Below are 22,776 nucleotides of genomic sequence, written 5' to 3' on the forward strand. Positions count from 1 at the left end.
TAGGAATATTAATTCACACTCTATTGGCAGTTTACTAAAGCATCACATCACATCACTCAATATTTGCTAGTTATGTGACCAACTGAAGTACAAATATTAAAGTATTAAAAATAATTGAATATGTTGCAGCTTAACAATTTATAGATGTGGTGCCTACATTTGTTTTCTTTTTTTTAGTCTGTTTTCTACTTTTTCTTTCACCAGGTAATCTGGCCAGCATGCTTGTTGTTTGCTTGCTTTTTAACTCCCTTTGACAGACCATGCTGTCCAGAAAAAGTAGCAATCAAAGGTTTCAGACAAACCATTTGACACTGACAGGGCTGCTTACAATGGTCATTAATTGATGTAAAACCTTTATCCCTAAAGAAAAAAAAATAGTAACGGTTTAAATTTGTTAGTTAGGTCCATCTACGGCTGGCCATACACAGTACAAATGTATTTCCTATACTAACGAGTTGCAGGAATAATCACAAGAGAATCCGGCAGTACCCAAGTTGATCGACCAATCAACTTTGTACATTTAGCCTGCCCATTAACAGTTTGAATCTCGACCGGTTCCTGCTGACCCGGCCAAGATTTGAACCGTGTATGGCTGGCCTATGGTCTCTTTCACATAGTGCCTCTCTGCTCTGTGGGTGGTTCCCCTGTTGAATTGGTGCTAAATGGGACCGATGTCAATTTTTTTCCATCCATCCTGTTTAGTTTGTGTCCACATTCACAGGCCTCGTACACACGACCAAGGAACTCGGCGGGCGAAACTCATCGTTTTCCTCGGCGAGTTTTTGTTAGGCTTGTCGAGGAACTCGACGAGACAATTTTCTCCATTCCCATCGAGGAAAAAGAGAACATGCTCTCTTTTTGGCTCGTCGAGTTCCTCGACAGTTTCCTCGCTGACAAATGTACACACGACCAGTTTCTTTGGCAGAATCCATCAAGAAACTTGGTGGGAGAGTTTTTTTGCCGAGGAAACTGGTCGTGTGTACGAGGCCACACAGTGGACAGGGGAGAATTCATGATGGCTCGATGGTGGCCCAATGTAAACAGACTTGTGCCCATTTACATTAGGTTGCCTCTGATCCATCCCATTTAGCTCTAGAAAAGGACATTTTTCACTTTTTTTTTCCAGACCTGGACGGACTCAGAGGTAGGTGGGTGTAAACTGACACAAGTCCATTTACATCAGCCTTCCCTTAGGCCCATATGGAGCTTTCTATAAGGTCTACATGAAAAAACTGACCTTATTGAAAAGCCCTGTAAAAGGGCCCTAAATTTGCTAGTGCATCTAACACTACTCTCTTTTCATGGTGACCTGCTTTATTGCTTTTGGCGCCACTCAAAGTAGAGACAAAAGTATATCCCTGTGTCCTAGAACATCAGGTGCAGGCTTATCCTGATACCAATCCAGGGGGGTAGTAAGGGTAAAGAGGAAAGGATCACTGCTACTCCCAATCAGCCTAGGACATAACATAAGTGGCCTCACCCTTCATGTCTCCACCACACTACACACATTTCGCCCCACACACCAGGGAATTCCAGTCTAGATCTAACTAAGCTTAAAACAGCTCCCCCTCCTAACACCTATTCTAACCACCCAAAACAAGGAAAATCCTTTTACTTATCTATTCTCAGGGTGCTCTTATCCTGTCACATGGCTGGCTTCAGGGGAGAGGAGGGACAACTGATGATGAATGCCTCATATTAAGCCTTTAGTTGATGGCTCTGTCCAGGCATTCAAGCTATTGTCGGCACTCTCTCCTCTCCCCTAAACCTGGCCGCTGGGAAGATCCCATAACTGGACCGGAGCACAATGAGAATAGGCAAGTATAAGCATCTTCCATCTTCCTTTTACAGGATAGTTAGAATGAGGCCCTGTACACACGATCAGTCCATCCGATGAAAACGGACTGAAGGTTGAAGTCTGATGGTCTGATGGTCTGATGTGCCTACACACCATCAGTTCAAAATCCGATCGAGTCCAACGCGGTGACGTAAAACACAATGACGTGCTGAAAAAAACGAAGTTCAATGCTTCCAAGCATGCGTCGACTTGATTCTGAGCATGCACAGGTTTTGAACCAATGCTTTTGCATACTAACCATCGGTTTTGAACGACGGTCAGGCGTCCATCAGTCCGATTTAAAGCAAGTTTTAAAACTTTGGTCTGAAGGACAAAAGTCCGATGGTGCATACACACGGTAGGTTTGGACTGATGAAACTGGACTTCAGTCTGTTTTCATCAGTTTGGACTGATCGTGTGTACAGGGCCTTAGTGTTTGATGGGGATGGAAGCCGTTTTAAGCTTAGTTAGATGTAGACTGGAATTCCACTTTAAGTAATGACAAAGTTGTTGCAGAATAAACAGGGCTATAGATTTTTTTTTTTAAAACTGCTCTGGTCATAGGGAGTGTACAGTTGTGAGAGGGGTAGTGGTTAACCACTTCACCCCCGGAGGATTTGGTTGCCAAATGACCGGGCCACTCTTTGCACTGCGTCGCTTTAACTGACAATTGCGCGGTTGTGCGACGTGGCTCCCAAACAAAATTGACGTTCTTCTTTTCCCATCCTTTTGGTGGTATTTGATCACCTCTGTGTTTTTTTTTTTTTTTGCGCTATAAACAAAAATAGATCGACAATTTTGAAAAAAAACTATATTTTTTGCTTTTTGCTATTATAAATATCCCTAAAAAATATATAGTTTAGGTGGATATGTATTATTCTACATATTTTTGGTAAAAAAAATCGCAATAAGCGTTTCTTGATTGGTTTGTGCAAAAGTTATAGCATCTACAAATTAGGGGATAGATTTATGGCATTTTTATAAATATATATTTTTTTTACTAGTAATGGCGGCAATCTGCGATTTTTTTATCAGGACTGCGATATTGCGGCAGACACATCGGACACTTTTGACACTATTTTGGGACCATTGTCATTTATACAGCGATCAGTGCTATAAAAATGCACTAATTACTGTGTAAATTACACTGGCAGGGAGGGGGTTAACCACTAGGGGGCAAGGAAGGGGGTTAAGTGTGTCCTAGGGAGTGATTCTAACTGTGTGAGGACTGGGCTACATGTGACATGACATTGATCACTGCTCCCAATGACAGGGAGCAGAAGATCAGTGTCCTGTCACAAGGCAGAACAGGGAGATGCCTTGTTTACACAGGCATCCCCCCGTTCTGCAGCTCCGTGTCACAATCGCGGGACACTGGCGGGCATAGAGTCCTCGGGTCCCACGGGCACGGTCACGCAGCTCGCGGCAGGGGCGCGCACGAGCCCACATGGCGGCAAATTTAAAGGAACACACACATATATATATATATATATATATATGCATACACCCATTTGCCTGATCGTGCCATTCTGCCAACGTAAATGTTCGTGCGGCGGTCAGCAAGTGGTTAAAGCACAAGGTAACATGCTTTACTAGACCATTCCAATCTGCATCGCTGTCTGATCCTGATCACTGATCCTCCTATTTGTCCGAAGCTGCATAACCAATTCTTAAACACTGGACACATTATCTACTGAAAAAGGGTACCCAGAGCACCAATTTTTCGTATTTATTAGCTGCAAGTAACCATTGTAAGCTTACAATGGAACAAAGGAACAAAAGTATTGATTTACCAAAATGTGTGCAAAATCTGGTGCAGCTCTGCATTGTATCAGCTTGTTCAATTAACCAATTTTCATTATAAGGCAGCAAGTCGGTTCATTCCCATGAATTGTCGTAGCTGTACAGCGGTCCCTTTAACAGCTGCATCGGGCGTGCGTGCACACCTGTGGCGCGGTGAGGGACCTGATGCGCATGCCCAGCAGCCACCAGCGATCAGCCCACAAAGAGCCAGATTGGGGATCTGTCAATGTAAACAAACAGATCCCCGTTCTGACAGGGGAGTTCAGAGTGATCTTCTGTTCTTAGTGAATCCCCTCCCACCACAGTTAGAAACATCTTCCCAGAGAACACAGTTAACCCCTTGATCGCCCCCTAGTGTTAACCCCTTCCCTGCCAGTGACATTTATACAGTCATCAGTGCATTTTTGTAGAACCGATCGCTTTATAAATGTCAATGGTCCCAAAAAAGTGTCAAAAGTGTCTCATCTGTACACCACAATGTCGCAGTCCTGCTAAAAATCACTGATCACTGCCATTACTAGTAAAAAAAAATAATAATAATAAAAATGCCATAATTGTATCTCCTATTTTGTAGATGCTATAACTTTTGTGAAAACCGATCAACATATGCTTATTGTGATTTTTTTTTTACCAAAAATATGTAGAATAATACATATTGGCCTAAACTTTTTTTGGGGGATATTTGTTACAGCAAAAGGTAAATTTGTGGGTATGTTTTATAGCAGAAAGTTAAAAATATTGTTCTTTTTTTAAAAATTGTTGGTCTTTGTTTATAGCGCAAAAAATAAAAACAGCAGAGGTGACCAATTACCACCAAAAGAAAGCTCTATTTGTGGGGAAAAAAAGTAATATATTTTGTTTGGGTACAGCATGCACAATTGTCAGTTAAAGCGGCGCAGTACCGTATTGCAAAAAATGGCCTGGTCATTAAGGGGGCAAATCTTCCGGTCCTTAAGTGGTTAGGCGTTGATAAAAAACCTGGAAGCCGATTGGTTTCTATAAAGAGCTGCACCAGATTTAGCATTCTCTGGTTTTAGTAAATCAACCCCAATCATTACTATACCTTTCACATTTCAGTGGAGTATAGGTCTGCTTTAACCCCCCTGCCGGTATTCCCAAGTCTGGCTCGGGGTTAAGTTTCATTACCAAAAGCGGTAACCCCGAGCCAGACTCGGGATCGCCTCGCAGCAGCCACAGGCAGGGTTTACTTACCTTGTCCCTGGATCCTGCGATGCCGCCGCGCTGTGAGATCAAGCGGTGTCTCCTCGCTCCATTCACACAGTGCCTGTGTGCCACCGATTTCCGTTCCCTGCGACGTTACAACGCACGGGGGCGGAGAACGGCGACAATTTCCAAAAAGTAAACAAACACAATACATACAGTATACTGTAATCTTACAGATTACAGTACTGTATGTAAAAAATACACACCCCCTTTGTCCCTAGTGGTCTGCCCAGTGCCCTACATGTACTTTTATATAATAAAAACTGTTCTTTCTGCCTGGAAACTGTAGATTGTCCACAGCAACCAAAAGTGTCCCTTTATGTCAAAAGTGATTTTAGAGCAGCTAGAAAACAGCGATAATACATTTTAATCACTTGCAGAATTGAGCGATAGCGATATGTGGGGAAATTCATCATAAAAAAATAAAAGTAATGACAGCGACAATTCTGCAACTGAGCACATTTCAGTGATTTTGAGTTGATTACATTATTGAATCATTTTTAATATAATTATATTATTATTTGTTATAATTATTTATAATTATTTATTATATTATAATTTATGATTTTGTTTTTCAAACTTTTTCATACCCGAGATGCCTACTAGTCTCTTGTTTGGTCAGATTTAAGTGAGTTATTCCTAAGAATTACAGGCCTACAATGTAAAACGCCAAATTTCCTTGCAAAATAATGGTACCCCTTTCAGCACCTAAAATCGGAAATAATCATACCGCCAGGGAGGTTAAGCTTCACTAGACCTATAAACCTACTTTTAAGTGAAACAGTTAACCAGGTTTAGAAAAGCAAATTTTCACTTCTAAACATATTATTTAGGTAAATCGTACAGATTTTGCTAATTGTGATTTTTCTTGAATTAGATCAAAATATAATGAAGAATTATAATATGTAATATTAAAATACTAAAATGTTACCTTAGAATTGAATGTCACATATTTTGGTGTACAGATTTGCTCACTTGTTGTGTTGTGTAAACTACTCGAGGTTCCATTTACATTGTCTTGAGGGCATGGAATTTTAAATTTGTTGTATACCACCTATAAGACAACAACATAAGAGTCAAAACATCATAGAATAAATGGAAACCATAATGTACTACATTCATATTGAATAATATTTGTATGACTTACCACAACAAGGAAAAAAAACATACACGTCAAAGAGAAACCACTGGTGTAGCCTAGATAACCTGTAAAGGTCACAGAAAATAAAAAAAATGTTTAATCACCCGTAAAATAAAGTATAACTGAACTGCATTCATTTTAGTACATCGCACAGCCAATGTCCATGTTTCGTGCAACTGCATTAACATTTATCACCAGTAGGTGGTGCCTCATATACGGTAAACACTTTGGACATAATTTATTATGGTCATAGCTAAACCATCAAGATACCAGCAGGGATGCCTTAGATTTACAAAAACTGATATCCACTCACAAAAAATCATCTATTAATTTAAAGTCCAGTACACATGCCCATCGTTGTGTCTTTTCTATGATATGGAGTAATTGACATGTTCATGACCAGTCCATATTTTACAGTTCTGGGATTTTCAGTTAATGTTTTACAGGATTTACAGATTTGTAGGAAGATTGTTTTATTAAATACACTGGGCTAGATTCACAGAGAGATACGACGTCGTATCTCTGACTTAGGCTGGTCGTATCTATGCGCCTGATTCATAGAATCAGTTACGCATAGATATGCCTAAGATCCGACAGGTGTAAATGTGTTACACCGTCGGATCTTAACTGCAATTAAAAAAAAAATGCCCGCGGGGGCGTTCTCGCTGATTTACACTGAGAAATATGTAAATCAGCGAGATACGGCAATTCATGAACGTACGCGGACCCGACGCAGTGTTGTTACGACGTTTCCGTAGCGGTTTTCCCGGCGTATACTTAGGCTCTGTTCACACTTAGGCGTATATACGCCTGAAGCGCGACGCCGCAGCAGCCCCTAAGACGCTGGAGGGATGATTTTACATTGCCCTCTATGGAGATGGTTCACATCTCCACACCGAACGCCGTACGCCTGCCACCTGAAAACAAGTCCCGGACCTTTTTTTCAGGCGGCTTTCGGCGTTCGGCATAGGAGATGTGGACCTGGGGGTAAGCTGCATTCACAATCGCAGCGTTTTGTCGCTGCAAATCGCGGTACAAAACGCTGCAATTTGTCGCCGCAATTCGCGGGACAAAACGCTGCGATTAGGTGTGAATGCAGCCTTACCCCTGCTTCTATGAGGCGCAGCCATAGTTAAGTATAGCCGTCGTTCCCGCGTCGATTTTTTTTTTTTTACGTCGTTTGCGTACGCCGATTCAGAAACTCGCGCGCCGCAAGTTACGCTCACGCCGAAACCACTGACGTCCTAGCGACCTCAGTGGGAGCAATGCACGCCGGGAAATTTCGTGGACGGCGCATGCTCATTTAAATCGGCGCGGGGACGCGCCTGATTTAAATAGTACACTCCCCCTAGCCGCAGAATTTGAATTCCGCCGGGGGATTTACGATCCGCCGCCGCAAGTTTGGAGGTAAGTGTTTAGTGAATTAGCCACTTGCCTCTCAAACTTGCGGCAGCGGATCTTAAATCGCATAGATCACGCGGATCTAAAGATCCGCTGATCTATGTGAATCTAGCCCATTGCATATATGTTTTTTTTATTCAACTTGGTGGATAAATAACAAAAAAAAATAATAAAAATGTTTTAATATATACTGTTGGGCTATTTTTTATAATAAAGTTGGGAATCTTCACTCGAAAAAAAAAAAAAAAAAAGACTATTTTCTTGAATTATCGAATCATGTGAAAAGCACCTGCACATTTTTGGATTGAATTTTTTTTTGAAGCTGCTGTTTTTTAAAAAAAAAATTTGGGTGGACCTCTGCATTAAAGTAAACAAGAATTTACTTTTCACATGATTGCATTATTTTTAAGTAAATATTTGTTACATTTGTATAAGATTTTCAGCTTCTTTGGTAAATCAGCCTTTGCATCTTGCTGGTGTATGGTCAATAAAGACACACTGAGATGTTATATTTTAGGGTAATTTCAATCAAAATGGGAAATTGAGGGGTAGATTCACATAGATTGGCGTTTCTTTGTGCGGGCGTAACGTATCCTATTGACGTTACGCCTCCGCAACTTTTACAGGCAAGTGCCGTATTCTTAAAAGAAAGTTGCGGCGGCGTAGCGTAAATAGGCCGGCGTAAGCCCGCCTAATTCAAATAGTGAAGAGGTGGGCGTGTGTTATGTAAATTAGGCTTGACCCGACGTGATTGGTGTTTTTCCCGAACGGCGCATGCGCCGTCCGTGGAATTTCTCAGTGTGCATTGCTCCAAAGTACGCCGCAAGGACATCATTGGTTTCGACGTGAATGTAAATGACGTCCAGCCCCATTCATGGACGAATTACGCAAACGACGTAAAAAATTTAAAATTTGATTCGGGAACGACGGCCATACTTAACATTGGTACGCCGCACTTATGCCCAACATATAGCAGGGGTAACTATACGCCGGGAAAAGCCTAACGTAAACGCTGTAAATGTACTGCGACGGCCGGGCGTACGTTCGTGAATTCGCGTATCTTGCTGATTTACATATTTCGCCGCGTAAATCAGCATACACGCCCCTAGCGGTCAGCGGAAAAATGCAGTTAGGATCTGACGGCGTAAGAGACTTACGCTAGTCGGATCTAATAGAAATCTATGCGTGACTGATTCTATGAATCAGGTGCATAGATACGACCGTCCGGACTCAGAGATACGACGGCGTATCTGGAGATACGCCGTTGTATCTTGTCTGTGAATCTACCCCTAAATGTATAGAAGGAGCACTGTTTACCTGCTCAGTACTGCGGTACTTTAATTTTTGATCCAAGCTTTGCTGTTCTATTATCTCTATTATATCTAAGTCCATTTTAGTCCCTTTGTCTTTATTCTTTGGACCTGAGAATCCCAGCTTGTAATATAGGAAAACAATCCCCAAGACACATACAGCAAGCTTTTTGCCATCTTAAACTGACATACACTGCCAAAATGAGACCGGTTCAGCAAAGACCACCCAAATTTTGATTAGTGTGTGGCCTCCCCTGCTTGGCATAAGTCGATCGTTTGATCAACTTCTGTCAAAGGGGCATGCAAGAAAACCTTTGTCGATCAGCGGCTGCAGCCACTGATCAGTATACTCTGACAGCTGTGGGTCCCACTGCCTAGAATACAATGTCCTGGGGGGGGGGGGGGATTTCCTTGATCCGCCCTATTTTGTGAGGATGGAGGAATCTGCTAGATCCACTAGATCAGGCATGTCCAAAGTCCAGCCTGGGGGCCAATTGCGGCCCATGGCCCGGTTTCATGCGGCCCCACTAGTAATTTGTAAATGTATATCTTTTGTGGCCCCCAACGAATCCCCAAGCGCTGCGCACTGCTATATACTGTATTTATTGTTCCAGGGAGGGGGCGGGACAAGTGCCATCAGATAACATACAGGAGAAGGGGTGTCAAACTCAATCTCATTGTGAGCCTCATCAGCATTATGATTGCCCTCAAAAGGGTCGGTTGTATCTGTAAAATTAGATGTCCAGCGCATCCCCTCCCCTTACATTAGATGTTAAAAGCCAACCCACCAACAGAAGTTGAGTCCCCCACCCTCCCTTACATCACAGTGCACAACCCTTACCTTATGCTGCTGCTGGGAAGAAGCTGGATGCATTGCTTAAAAGCAGAAAGTAAGGGTCTGGAGGAGGACCAGAGGAGGGCTGGAGCTCTCCTGCAGCTGCAGGAGAGGTGCGAGGGCCACATGTAATGGCCTGGAGGGTCGATTTCTATTACGATTATCATGTCAACGATTTGATTCGATTCCGTGATGCATCACGATTACAGCGCAAGTGCGCGGGCCTTGTATTTGACACCTGTGCTTTACAGGATTCCAGCCTTCCTCTACTCTGGGATTTTTTTTTTTCTTCATGTGTTTCATATTTTCCCTTACTTCCTGTTTGGTAAATTTGTTGTCACTGTTTCAGGAAGGGGGGATGGGTATATATATATATATATATATATATATATATATATATATATATATATATAAATATATACTTTTTTAGCGTATTTATTTATTTTAAGCAGCATCAAAAGGGTGGTGGGGGAATATGATACAGTATATAAACCACAACTAGAAGAAGTATACAACATGATTAGTTACTGACGCCTATAAAACTGTACTTTACCTAAATTCTTAAGAAGACACAATGGAAGGATGATTATCACAGTGACGAGGACTAGAAGAAAACGACCATCCAAATACCATGGCCTGTAAAACAATATAAAAATAAGAACCAAATGGCTAAAATATAGTCAAAGCACTTAAAATATTATACAGGATTTACTGTATATAGCGCCAACAGTTTACACAGCGCTTTACAACTTGAGGTTAATGCTTCATACTAAAATGACTTGTTTTACAGCAAAATTCTGAAAAGTCCATTGTTCCATATTCATGCCTGAGCATCTCACTAACATATTTTTCATCACTATCAAATATTGGTTAAGAATTCATATTACTGAATCTATTTTGAACTCCATTTCCTAAAATCTAAATGTCTGTTGGGTGAAAATACTACGCCTCGGAAACATCTTAATTGTTCCAACTTCCTAACTCCAAATAACTTGAGTTCAGAATTAAACATAGGTAAAATGTTCTTGTTTGTGTTAAAAAGAAACATAGTTAAGGTGTTATTTGATCAAAATCTAAATTGAATTAACAACATATAATAGATTGTACTCAGTATCTAAAAAGTTGACTTACGTTGAATCTTCTATTCCCATCAGAAATTTAAGGACATTGGGTAGTTCATTTTTAACTATAAACAGATAGCTGAGCATTGCTGTAAAAGAGAGAAAAATTAACAATAACCATAGTAATGCCTTATGTATATTTATGAGCAATCATGCCCTTAATAGCCAGTGGTGAAGGGTACAGAGAATTTTTTCTTTTGTGTTTTGTTTTGACCAAGAGAAGGGAAGGTACAACTTAGGAAGGATTCGAGGAGAAATAGGCAGGGAATGTTCCCTAGGGTAACAATAGTGGTAATATTATTAACTTGGCATTTATTTTTTTCCTTTCTCTTTTGTCTCTCGGGTTTAAATTCCTAATCCTATGAAGGTTTAATTTGATACGCTGTAGGTCCTAATTATTGTTTGTATTTACTTTTTTCTAGTCTGGTCGAAAGGCTAGATTTGTTTTCTTACTATAATCTAGAATTAAACCTTCTCTTGATATTGTTTATACGTTTTGCTATAACTGATAAGAAAAAATCTTTAAATAAAGAATTATATATATATATATATATATATATATATATATATATATATATATATATATATATATATATATATATATATATATATATAAAAAATACATCTGACGCTCCACAGAGAGCAATGGATGGTTAGATCATGTCTGCCTAAAAAACTGACAGGTGGACCTGATCCTAGTCTTAGTCCGTAGGGTTCAATATTGGGTTGACCCACCCTTTGCAGCTATAACAGCTTCAACTCTTCTGGGAAGGCTGTCCACAAGGTTTAGGTGTCTATGAGAATGCTTGACCATTCTTCCAGAAGCGCATTTGTGAGGTCAGGCACTGATGTTGGCTGAGAAGGTCCGGTTTGCAGTCTCTGTTCTAACTCATCCCAAAGGTGTTCTGTTGGGTTGAGGTCAGGACTCTATGCAGGCCAGTCAAGTTTCTCCACCCCAAACTCGCTCATCCATGTCTTTATGGACCTTGCTTTCTACACTGGTCCAAATCATTTGGTGGAGGGGTGGATTATGGTGTGGGGTTGTTTTTCAGGGGTTGGGCTTGGCCCCTTATTTCCAGTGACAAGACATTTTGGACAATTTCATGCTCCCAACTTTGTGGGAACAGTTTGGGGATGGCCCCTTCCCGTTCTAACATGACTGTGCACCAGTGCACAAAGCAAGGTCTATAAAGACATGTGCGTGTAAGGCAGGGATCCTCAAACACGGCCCTCCAGTTGTTGAGGAACTACAATTCCCATCATGCCTAGTCATGTCTGTGAATGTCAGAGTTTTACAATGCCTCATGGGACTTGTAGTTCCGCCACAGCTGGAGGGTCTTAGTTTGAAGATCCCTGGTGTAAAGGAAGGCATCCCAATGCCTTTGACAATGTAGTGTATATATTGGATCCTCATGAAAGTTGGAAATCACTGCAGTAGGTACCACTAATATAGAGATCTCATCTTCTAAGTGGCTGCCAACTTGGCATGGTCGCCCGCTTGGCATGGGCGCCATTTAGGGAACAATTTGCATTTTTTCAATGTATGCAAAGCATTCTCTGAATGAACGAGGTGGTGTCATGACGTCTTGTCCAATCAGAGAGCATTTTGTATTCATTGGGAAAATGCAAAGTGTTCCCATAATGGCACCTATGCTGAACGGGGCAACCTCTTGTGTTCAGTAAGCAAGGCTAACCCAGGAGCTAGCTTCAATAACTGTAGTAGCATTTTCTATTAAAGTGGATAGCACGGGGATCCCACAGGTAAGGCCCATACATAGTTACTTTGGTGCAACCTGGACCAACGTAACTACTGTATATACAATTGCGGTACTTAAACTTCAGCTTTAATTTCCATGAAAGTTTTTTTTTTTAACATTTATAGACAAATATGTAAAAGTATCTGGAAATTACCACACTATGTGGTAATTACAGAGAATTTCCTGTCTAGAAATTCTTTCAAGGAGAACTAACAACTGTAATTTTGTTGCTTCCTTTTGTGCAATAGAAGCTTACATAATAGAATAGACTGCATGACAAAGTGAAACAATATTGTATACTTCGAAGTCTGTAGAGCAGAGCATTCATTTACATGTATTGCTTTGAATTATATTCCTAGCTCTCTTACATAATTCATATAATGTAACTTTTGTGTCCTGGTGTTATAGACCTTTAGGAAAAAAATGAAAAACATATGTTGTACTATTATTATGAACTATACATCTGTCATGCGCTTACCACCAACATTCTGAAGAGATGTTGATCCGAACACAAGCATCCTTCCCGGTGTGCCAAATACTTGTTCCCCCAGCTTCTCATATACCATACATCCTGGTTAAATGAAAATAACAACTTTAGTCTTTCGTAAATTATTGAGTTAGAAGCCATCCACACAAACCACATTTTTGTATTAATATCAGTTCTGAGGTTTTTATTCATTCAATGTGGTTGCAACAGGAAAAACATATTTTAAAGAGCAGCACTTGTTTTTTTCAGTGAGCACAGAGTTTGAAGAATTTGCATAACCATTTGACCCTTGAAAGGTTAACCCTCCACAAGGTTTAGGAGTGTGTTTAGAAGCGCATTTGGGAGGTCAGGCACTTATGTGGACAAGAAGGCCTGGCTCGCAGTCTCCGCTCTTATTCATCCCATAGGTATTCTAATCAGGTTGAGGTCAGGACTCTGTGCAGGCCAGTCAAGTTCCTCCACCCCAAACTGGCTCATCCATGTCTTTATAGACCATGTTTAGCGAACACCTTTTTCTCCTGGTTTGTTAGAGTAGCGAAAGGTAGCGAAGGGTTAAATCCCCCGCCAGGTTATTTTTTTTGCTGTCTGTGTGCCACTAGGGAAATGTTTATTTACCTCCTGTCCTAGAGATGCAAAAGGAAGTTACAAGAAAATGTGCAAGCCAGTCAAGTTCCTCCACCCCAAATTCGCTCATTCATGTCTTTATGAACCTTGCTTTGTGCACTGATCCAAGTCATTTTATGAAGATTATGGTGCGGGCTTGTTTTGCAGGAATTGGGCTAGGCCCCTTTAGTTTCAGTGAAGGGAACTCTTATTGTGTCGGCATACCAAGACATTTTGGACAACCTGCTCCTAACTTTGTGGAAACAGTTGGGGAATGGACCCTTCCTGTTCCAATATGACTGCAAACCAGTGCACAATGCAAGGTCCATAAAGACATGGACAAGCGAGTTTGGGGTGGAGGAACTTAACTGGCCTGCAGCCTGACCTCAACCCGATAGAACACCTTTGGGATGCTCCTCTTCTGTGGCTGTTTTCCTCCATTGTGTTGTCACCCACTTTGTGACATCTCTTATATATCCATGAGGCGTGGCCATCTGACGACGTCACCCAGAGAGCCCGGGTGGGGTGGGCTCACAAGGGGCGGGCTCACCAGGTGACGTCGTCGGATGGCCACGCCCCATGACTATATAAGAGATTCCACATAGCGGACGACAACACAATGGAGGAAGACAGCCACAGAAGAATAGCGGCTTTTCTTTTTTTAGCGGGTAACCAGCAGCGAGGAAGAAGACAGCACCGGGAAAATACAGCAGTGAAAGAAGATGGCTCAGGGAAAAGACAGTGGCAGGAGAGACAGCAGCAGGAGAAGACAGCAATGGGAGAGACAGTGGCGGAAGAAGATAACACCAGGAGAGACGGCGGCGGAAGAAGATGGCTCAGGGAGAAGACAGCTCAGAGCTATTTTATTAATAAAGGACTTTAGGACTCAGAGCCCCCCCAAAGCACCCGACACCCATGTTGAGGTCATGCAGCCTGGTATAGTTCAGGAGGGGAGCACCCACTCGTCCCCTCCCCCTCCTGACCTGCCGGGAGGCATGCTTAAATAAGGGTCTGGTATGGATTATTGATGGGGACCTGTCATGGTCTTACCTCTCTCCTGTCTCCTTCGTTTGACATCTGCTGGCGGCCATCTTGGTTTCTAGGTCTCTTGTAGCCTCCCACCCTGCGGCTCCTCCTTCCCACTGGGAGGAGCTGGATACCTGGCTCACATATATAGGAGGTCTGTGACTTCAGTTCCTTGCTTGGTCCTCCTGTGTGCACATGCTTCTAAGACTGCTGCTGCTTCTGGTTCTGATCCTGGCTTCGTCTGACTTCTCTGCTGGTTCCTGATCCCTGATCCTGGCCTCGTCTGACTTCCCTGCTGGTTCCTGATCCTGGCTTCGTCTGACTTCCCTGCTGGTTCCTGATCCTGGCTTCGTCTGACTACCCTTCTGGTTCCTGACCTCTGGTTTCACCATCCGTTGGACTTTTGCTTTACAGCTTGATTTTCAATAAAGCCTTCTTATTTTCACTTATCTCTTGTTGTACGTCTGGTTCATGGTTCCGTAACATTAGGACCAAGCCATGAATTTTGACGGTACAGAGCCATCCTCGCTACCCACGCTGGTTGCCAGACTTGATCAGCTGGAGTCCCTGTTGGGTCAGTTCGCCGTGGCGTTGCAAACCCTGCTTGAACGCACGGCTCATTTCGCTCCCGTTGCCGATGGGTCGGTCGTCGCTCCTGGGCCCGCTCCTACGGCCGATCCGACTGTTGCGCCAGAGTCTACCTCGACACCTGTTGTTGCGCCTGCGGTGTTTCGGGGTATGTCCAGTTCTGCCCCCCTTCCACAGCGATTTGGGGGAGAGCCAACTCAGTGCCGAGGTTTCCTTAACCAAGTGGGCATTTATTTCGAGTTGCTGCCACATGCCTTTCCCACTGAGAGATCAAAGGTGGGGTTCTTGATCTCGCTGCTCTCGGACAAGGCCTTGGCCTGGGCCAGTCCTTTATGGGAGAACAACAATCCGGTGGTTGCCGAGTTTTCCGGTTTTGTTGCTTCTCTTCGGAAGGTATTCGATGTGCCGGCTCGCGCCGCCTCTGCTGCGAAGCTCCTTATGTCCGTCAGACAGGGTTCACGATCCGTAGCCGAATACGCCATTGAGTTTCGTACCCTGGCAGCAGAGGTAGGTTGGAATAATGAGGCCCTGGTCGCTGCTTTCTCTCATGGTCTCTCGGATGCCTTGAAGGATGAGGTTGCAGCTAAGGACCTACCAGTGGAGCTCGAGGCTCTTATTTCTTTCCTGATTTTGATTGACACCAGACTCAGGGAGAGACCTTCCTTTAAGGTGAGCCTGCGGAGGCCTCCTAACAGTTTGGCGCCTACGTTTGCTGTCCCACCCGTGCCTCCCTCTCCTCCCACGCCTCCTGGTGTTGACTTGTCTGGGGGTGAACCCTCGCAGCTGGGGTTTGCTCGCTTGTCCGAGGGGGAGAGGGTACTCCGGAGACGCGAGGGCCGATGCATGTACTGTGGTCTCGATGGGCATTTTCGGTTGGCATGTCCGAACCGTCCGGGAAACGCTCGCACCTGAGATCCTGTCGGGGGCAGATCTTGGGTGGAGTCTCCTCGTCCCCGGTTTCCCGTGTTGATAAACCACTGATCACTGTTGTCCTCTCCTGGGTCGGGGGCTCGGTGACGACCCAGGCGTTGGTGGACTCTGGTGCTGGTGGTTTTTTCATTGATAGTGAGTTCGCTGCCGCCAATTCCATTCCTCTACAGGCTCGAGGTTCCCCGCTGGCTCTAGAGGCGATAGACGGCAGACCTCTCCAACCGTCACACGTGACTCATGAGACCCTTCCAGTGGGGGTAGCCTATGCCCTTGCGCTTCCACCTGGCATGCGGATCTCCAACGTGTTTCATGTCTCCCTGTTGAAGCCACTGGTGTGCAATCGCTTCACTTCCTCGGTTCCTCGGCCTCGACCGGTCCAAGTGGGCAATCACGAGGAGTATGAGGTGAGCAATATCCTGGACTCACGCCTGGTCCGCGGTCGGGTGCAGTTTTTGGTCCACTGGCGTGGTTATGGTCCTGAGGAGCGTTCCTGGGTTCCCTCCGCAGATGTCCATGCTCCTGCCTTGCTCCGAGCCTTCCACGCACGCTTCCCTCAGAAACCGTTTTTTGCACCGCGGAGGAGGGGCCCTTGAGGGGGAGGTACTGTCATGGTCTTACCTCTCTCCTGTCTCCTTCGTTTGACATGTGCTGGCGGCCATCTTGGTTTCTAGGTCTCTTGTAGCCTCCCACCCTGCGGCTCCTCCTTCCCACTGGGAGGAGCTGGATACCTGGCTCACATATATAGGAGGTCTGTGACTTCAGTTCCTTGCTTGGTCCTCCTGTGTGCACATGCTTCTAAGACTGCTGCTGCTTCTGGTTCTGATCCTGGCTTCGTCTGACTTCTCTGCTGGTTCCTGATCCCTGATCCTGGCCTCGTCTGACTTCCCTGCTGGTTCCTGATCCTGGCTTCGTCTGACTTCCCTGCTGGTTCCTGATCCTGGCTTCGTCTGACTACCCTTCTGGTTCCTGACCTCTGGTTTCACCATCCGTTGGACTTTTGCTTTACAGCTTGATTTTCAATAAAGCCTTCTTATTTTCACTTATCTCTTGTTGTACGTCTGGTTCATGGTTCCGTAACAGGACCCCACTCCATTTAAATATTTTTGGGGGCGAATCCATACTAGACCCAAAGGGCCTGGTATAGAACTGGAAAACCAGCTCGACGAGGAACACGACGAGCAAATTCAGACTCCCGTCGAGGAAAAAGAGAACTTGCTCTCTTTTTTGCTCGTCGAGTTCCTCGACAGTTTCATCGATGAAAAACAGACACACGACCGGTTTCCTCGGCAAAAAAGCTCTCCCACCAAGTTTCTTGATGGATTCTGCCGAGGAAACCGGTCGTGTGTACGAGGCCTCAGGGAGAGGAGACCGATACTGTGTCCCTTGTACATAGGGACAGGGGCGGACTGGCCCAGGTGGAAAAGAGGAGATTGCCCCCCAGGCCGCTCACATTATGTTTAAAAAGGGCCACGGTCCGCAGCGCTGTTTTTTTTTTTTTTTTGCTAAATCTCGTCAGCGGCGGTCGCCGATTGGCTGGCTGGCTGCTGCCGCGCTGCATTGTGGGAGTTGTAGGAAAGTTAGGTCATGTGGCACGTCAGGGGAGGGTCAGGGCACGAGCGCCATACATCTCTGTGACTCGTGGGCTGGCTGCAGAGAAGAGTCAGTGAGCCTGAGAGAGAGACTGCACTGGCCCTGGATTGTGAATTAGCGGCCGAATTGCAGTGAAAGGTCACACTGATCCATGCAGCCCATGCTGCAGCTATGCTGTGTCCTGTGACAAGGATGTTAGCTGCACAGGGCTGTATGTTCCGTCTTGCAGAGTACAGCCCTCCCCCTCCTCAGTCTCCACTAATGGGAGAACGATCAGCCCTGTCTCCTCCCGCCCCTCTCTCCCTATGCCTGCCCATACTCGATGCCTCCAGTGTCCTCTGTGAAGCAGAAATGCAGGTGGGAAACTTTGAAGTCGGCAGCCAAAGTGTCATCATATTCTAAACATGAAGAAGCTGAGTGAGCTAGTGACAGTGAGCCTCCTGCTAGGACTGTGCAAGTGAGTGAGCTGTAAACAGGTTCTCCCCTCCCCCCTCTTTTCCTACTCCTCTCTTCCTTGAGCCTTATCATTTAACCTCTTGCCTGCCAGGCACTTTCACTCTCTTCCTGCCCAGTACAATTTTCAGCTTTAAAGCGGTAGTTCACCCTCACTGACATGATTTTACCATCGAGACAGGCATTGTAGCGCGAGCTACAGTATGCCTGTCCCGATTTTTTTACCCCCGTACTCACAGTGTAATCGTACATTATAGATTTCGGCTCCCGCGGGGAATGGGCGTGCCTATGGAGAGGGAGGATGATTGACGGCCGGCCCTGGCACGTCACTCTCCCCGAAGACAGCCGGAGTAGGTCTCGGCTCTTCACGGCGCCTGCGCACAGGCTATGCGCAGGCGCCGTGAAGAGCCAAGCCTATTTCGGCTATTTCCGGAGAAGCGTGACGCGCCAGAGCCGGCCGTCAATCATCCTCCGTCTCCATAGGCACGCCCATTCCCCGAGGGGAGTCGGTATCTTCGATGTACGAGTAAACGGTGAGTACGGGGAAAAAAAAATCGGGACAGGCATACTGTAGCTCGCGCTACAATGCCTGATTTTATGGTAGAACAAAACATTTTTTTTTTTTGGGGTTTATAGGGTGAACCCCCGCTTTAAGTTCTTACACTAAGCCCAGGTTCACATTGGAGCGATTTGGCATGCAATTTGACATGTCAAATCGCATGCCAAAACGGTGACAATTGCCAGCGATGGCACCATCCGAATCGATGCAACGTTGCATCGATTCCATTTGTGGTGTTGCACGATTCCCAAAAGTAGTTTCTGTACTACTTTTGGCAACTTCGGGGTGCGATTTCAATAGACATTTGTACAGGAACCTGCACAGATATCTCTGAAATCACACCCCAAAGTCAGGACTGAAATGCGAGTATGAAATCGTTCAATTGCTCAGCTGAACTCACACGATTTCATTCCCGATGTCAGTGTGAACCTGGGCTCTGAATGACAATTGCGCAGTCAAGCAACACTGTACCATATTACATTGTTCTTTTTTTTTTCACACAAATGGAGTTTTCGTTTTGGTGGTATTTAATAACAATTGTTTTTTTTTATTTTTTGCTAAAACATGAAAAAATACATTTTTTTTTTATGTTTTCTTTTTGTAAATACAGTGCCTTGAAAAAGTATTTATAAAATCCCAATAAAATACATTTACTTTTCTGGTTGTAACATGACAAAATGTGGGAAATTTCAAGGGGTATAAATACTTTTTCAGGGCACTGTAAGTAATTTTTCTCCTTCACTGAAGTTCACTGATGGGGGGGCACAGATAGGCGGTACTGTTGGGCACTGATGGGTAGCAATGATGGGCATTAATGGGTGGCACTAAAAAGCAGAACAGATTGGTGTCATTTGCTGGGCACTGTTGGGGCTGCACTGTAATCAGTGCCCTAATTATTTGTACAGTGTCCCCTGTGAGGAGATGCCCATAATCGGCTCTCCTCAGAGGCTGTCATTTACATGTGATTGGCTGTTATTGGACACAGCCAATCACATGGGTAAAGAGCAGCGTCATCGGTTATTTACCAAGATCAGGGTCATGCTGTCATTGCTGTGTCATATTTGTCTTGCTTCATAACATCAATATCCGTTATAAAACCCGGAGGGCATGGATGGTGAGATGATTCGGTGGCACAATGGGCCACCCGACTCGACTTGCCCCCCAGGCTTAAGGCTGCCAGCCCTCCCCTGCATAGGGACCAAGATCGGTCACCTCCCCCAGTAAGTCCCCTCCCCTTACAGTTAGAATCACTCACTAGGGTACACATTTAACCCCTTGATCGCCCCCTAGTGTTAACCCCTTCCCTGCCAGCGACATTTACACAGTAATCAGTGCATATTTATAGCACTGTTCGCTGTATAAATGTGAATGGTCCCAAAATAGTGTCAAAAGTGTCTGGTGTGTCCGCCGCAATATCACAGTCACAATAAAAATCACTGATTGCCGCCATTACTAGTAAAAAAAAAAAAGTAAAAAAAATGCTATAAATCTATCCCCTATTTTGTAGCCGCTATAACTTTTGCACAAACCAATCAATATACGCTTATTGCGATTTTTTTTTTACCAAAAATATGTAGAAGAATGCGTATTGGCCAAAACTGAGGAAAAAAAAACTTTTTTTTATATATTTTTGGGGATATTTATTATAGCAAAAAGTAAAAAATATTGTTTTTTTTTTTAAATTGTCGCTCTTTTGTTTATAGCGGAAAAAATCAGAAAGGGCAGAGGTGATCAAAGACCACCAATAGAAAGCTCTATTTGTGGGGAAAAAATTATTAAAAGTTCATTTGGGTAAAGTCTAGCATGACCGCGCAATTGTCATTCAAATTATGACAGCGCTGAAAGCTGAAAAATGGCTTGGGCAGGAAGGGGGTGAAAGTGCCCGTTATTGAGGTGGTTAAAGGGGGGGGAAAAAAACCGCAAAATACATGCAAAAATGTATAAAAAACTAGGGTTTAAAAATGCAAAATGCACTGCAAAACATGCCTGAAAGACCCATCAAGCGCAGCCGCATAGATGTGAACCTAGACTTAAGTTCAGATAAGTTCTTTCATGTAAAAGGATTGAATAAAATAAAAAGTTCTTAAAGCGGAACTAAACTCTCTCAATCAACACTGACTAATTTTCATCCTCATGCTGCTAGCATTAGTAAATATATAGGAAAGTATATCATATTTACTTATTTTAAACTCTTTTTTTACATTTCTTCAGTTGCTTCCTGGTTTCTGGCCTATGCCAAAATGATGTCACACATCCCAGAAGTCTGCAGGAAGGGAGGAGGAGTTTCTCAGCTATGCACAGCCTTCTGCCTACATTCCTGAACTAAGGGCCAATAGATCCCAGGAAATAACTGTTACAAAACTCATCAGCCCTTACTCAAGATGTTCACAGCTATAAATGCTAGGATAGTGGCTATAGCCACTGGCAGGAATCGCATGTAGAAAAATTTGACAGGCTGGTTGAATCCAAGTCGATCTATGGATCGACTTGGGTATAATCAGCCTGCTCACACAATGATCAAAATTTGTCTGGTGCCTGTTGAACCCGGGAGATTTTCGATCCATGTATGGCCGGCTTAAAGGGGTTGTAAAGGTAAAAATAGTTTTCCCTAAATAGCTTTCCTTACCTTAGTGCAGTCCTCCTTCACTTACCTCATCCTTCCATTTTGCTTTTAAATGTCCTTATTTCTTCTGAGAAATCCTCACTTCCTGTTCTTCTGTCTCCAACTAAACACAGTAATGTTACACTTTCTCCCTGGTGTGGAGAAAGCCTCTTGAGGGGGGAGGGGGCGAGCAGGAGTGTCAGGATGCCAACTAACACACAGCTCATTTCTCTATCTGCAAAGTAGAGAGCGTCCTGACCCTCCTGCTCGCCCCTTCCCCCGTTAAGAGGCTTTCTCCACACCAGGGAGAAAGCCTCGCATTACTGTGTGGAGTTACAGAAAGAAGAACAGGAAGTGAGGATTTCTCCGAAGAAATAAGGACATTTAAAAGCAAAATCGAAGGATGAGGTAAGTGAAGGAGGACTGCACTAAGGTAAAGGAAGCTATTTAGGGATTTTTTTTTACCTTTACAACCCCTTTAAGTCTCAGGCCTCGTACACACGATGGCAAAAACCAGCAAGAAACTTGCTGGGAGATATTTTTTGCCGAGGAAACCGGTCGTGTGTACATTTTCGTCTAGGAAACTGTCGAGAAACTCGACGAGCCAAAAAGAAAGCATGTTCTCTATTTCCTTGACGGGAATGGAGAAAATTGGCTTGTCGAGTTTCTCGACGGCTTCACAAGGAACTCGACGAGCAAAATGATGTGTTTCGCCCGTCGAGTTTCTCGGTCGTGTGTACGAGGCCTAAGAGGGCTCACCAAACCAGCGGTTCCTTATGGGGTGTGCTATATAATGTATGTCATGAAATGGAAAAGGCTTTATTAGAAATTTTCAACAGCATATTTACGAAGGGTGGGGGGTTTGGGTTGGGGGGGGGGAGAGAAACCAGGGAAGGCAAGTTATTAGCTTTAAAAAACACTGAACTGCTTTTTCACTTTGAACTGCTAATCAGCCCCAGGAGAACTGTCTATTTTTTGAAGAGAGCTTAAGATTGCTGATGTTCAGAATATCACAACAGTACTAAATCCTCCACAAAATGGGGGATCATGGAATTCTACTGATGAAAATGCTGAAAGAACCCTTGTGCTGTTGTGTAAATAGCGTGCTTATATAAAACTGTACGGCTGTGTTATTTATACCTCAACATATAATTATACTAGTAAATATAAAGTTTAAGGTTTACTCAGTAACAACTGAGTAATTCAAACATTATAAACATGGCATACGTATGGTAAAGCTGAAGAACTAAAAATTACCTGTTTCCTGGGAACATTTGAGTAGAAGGTTTAAAGAATAGATAGACAGTAGAGTGACCGATATCAGAAGCAGCCTACAATGAAAACAAAAAAGATTCCATTACATCATGTAAAACGCAAAAAATCTTATAAGTATAGGCAAATGGTATTCAAAAAAGGTCAATAATTATGCAATAGGAGGATTGAAATTACTCAATGTTTTCAATTTGTAACACACATGACTGATTGGTTGAGGAATGTCAATATATTGTT

General features: G+C 43.8%; 1 protein-coding gene across 2 annotated transcripts in view; it reads right to left on the reverse strand.

Annotated features, from left to right (window-relative positions):
- Nucleotides 1-22,776, reverse strand: part of SLC38A1 (solute carrier family 38 member 1) — a 118,767-nt gene that overhangs the window by 19,891 nt on the left and 76,100 nt on the right. For both annotated transcript variants that reach the window (XM_040343907.1, XM_040343906.1), the window contains exons 5-10: nt 22,525-22,598; nt 12,908-13,000; nt 10,683-10,761; nt 10,105-10,187; nt 6,012-6,070; nt 5,796-5,918 (exon numbers count right to left, since the gene is read on the reverse strand). In XM_040343907.1, the coding sequence (XP_040199841.1) occupies nt 5,796-5,918; nt 6,012-6,070; nt 10,105-10,187; nt 10,683-10,761; nt 12,908-13,000; nt 22,525-22,598 (511 nt within the window). The remainder of the gene's footprint in view (nt 1-5,795; nt 5,919-6,011; nt 6,071-10,104; nt 10,188-10,682; nt 10,762-12,907; nt 13,001-22,524; nt 22,599-22,776) is intronic.

The sequence above is a fragment of the Rana temporaria genome, chromosome 3 (genome assembly GCF_905171775.1).
Source record: "Rana temporaria chromosome 3, aRanTem1.1, whole genome shotgun sequence".
NCBI lineage: Eukaryota > Metazoa > Chordata > Amphibia > Anura > Ranidae > Rana > Rana temporaria.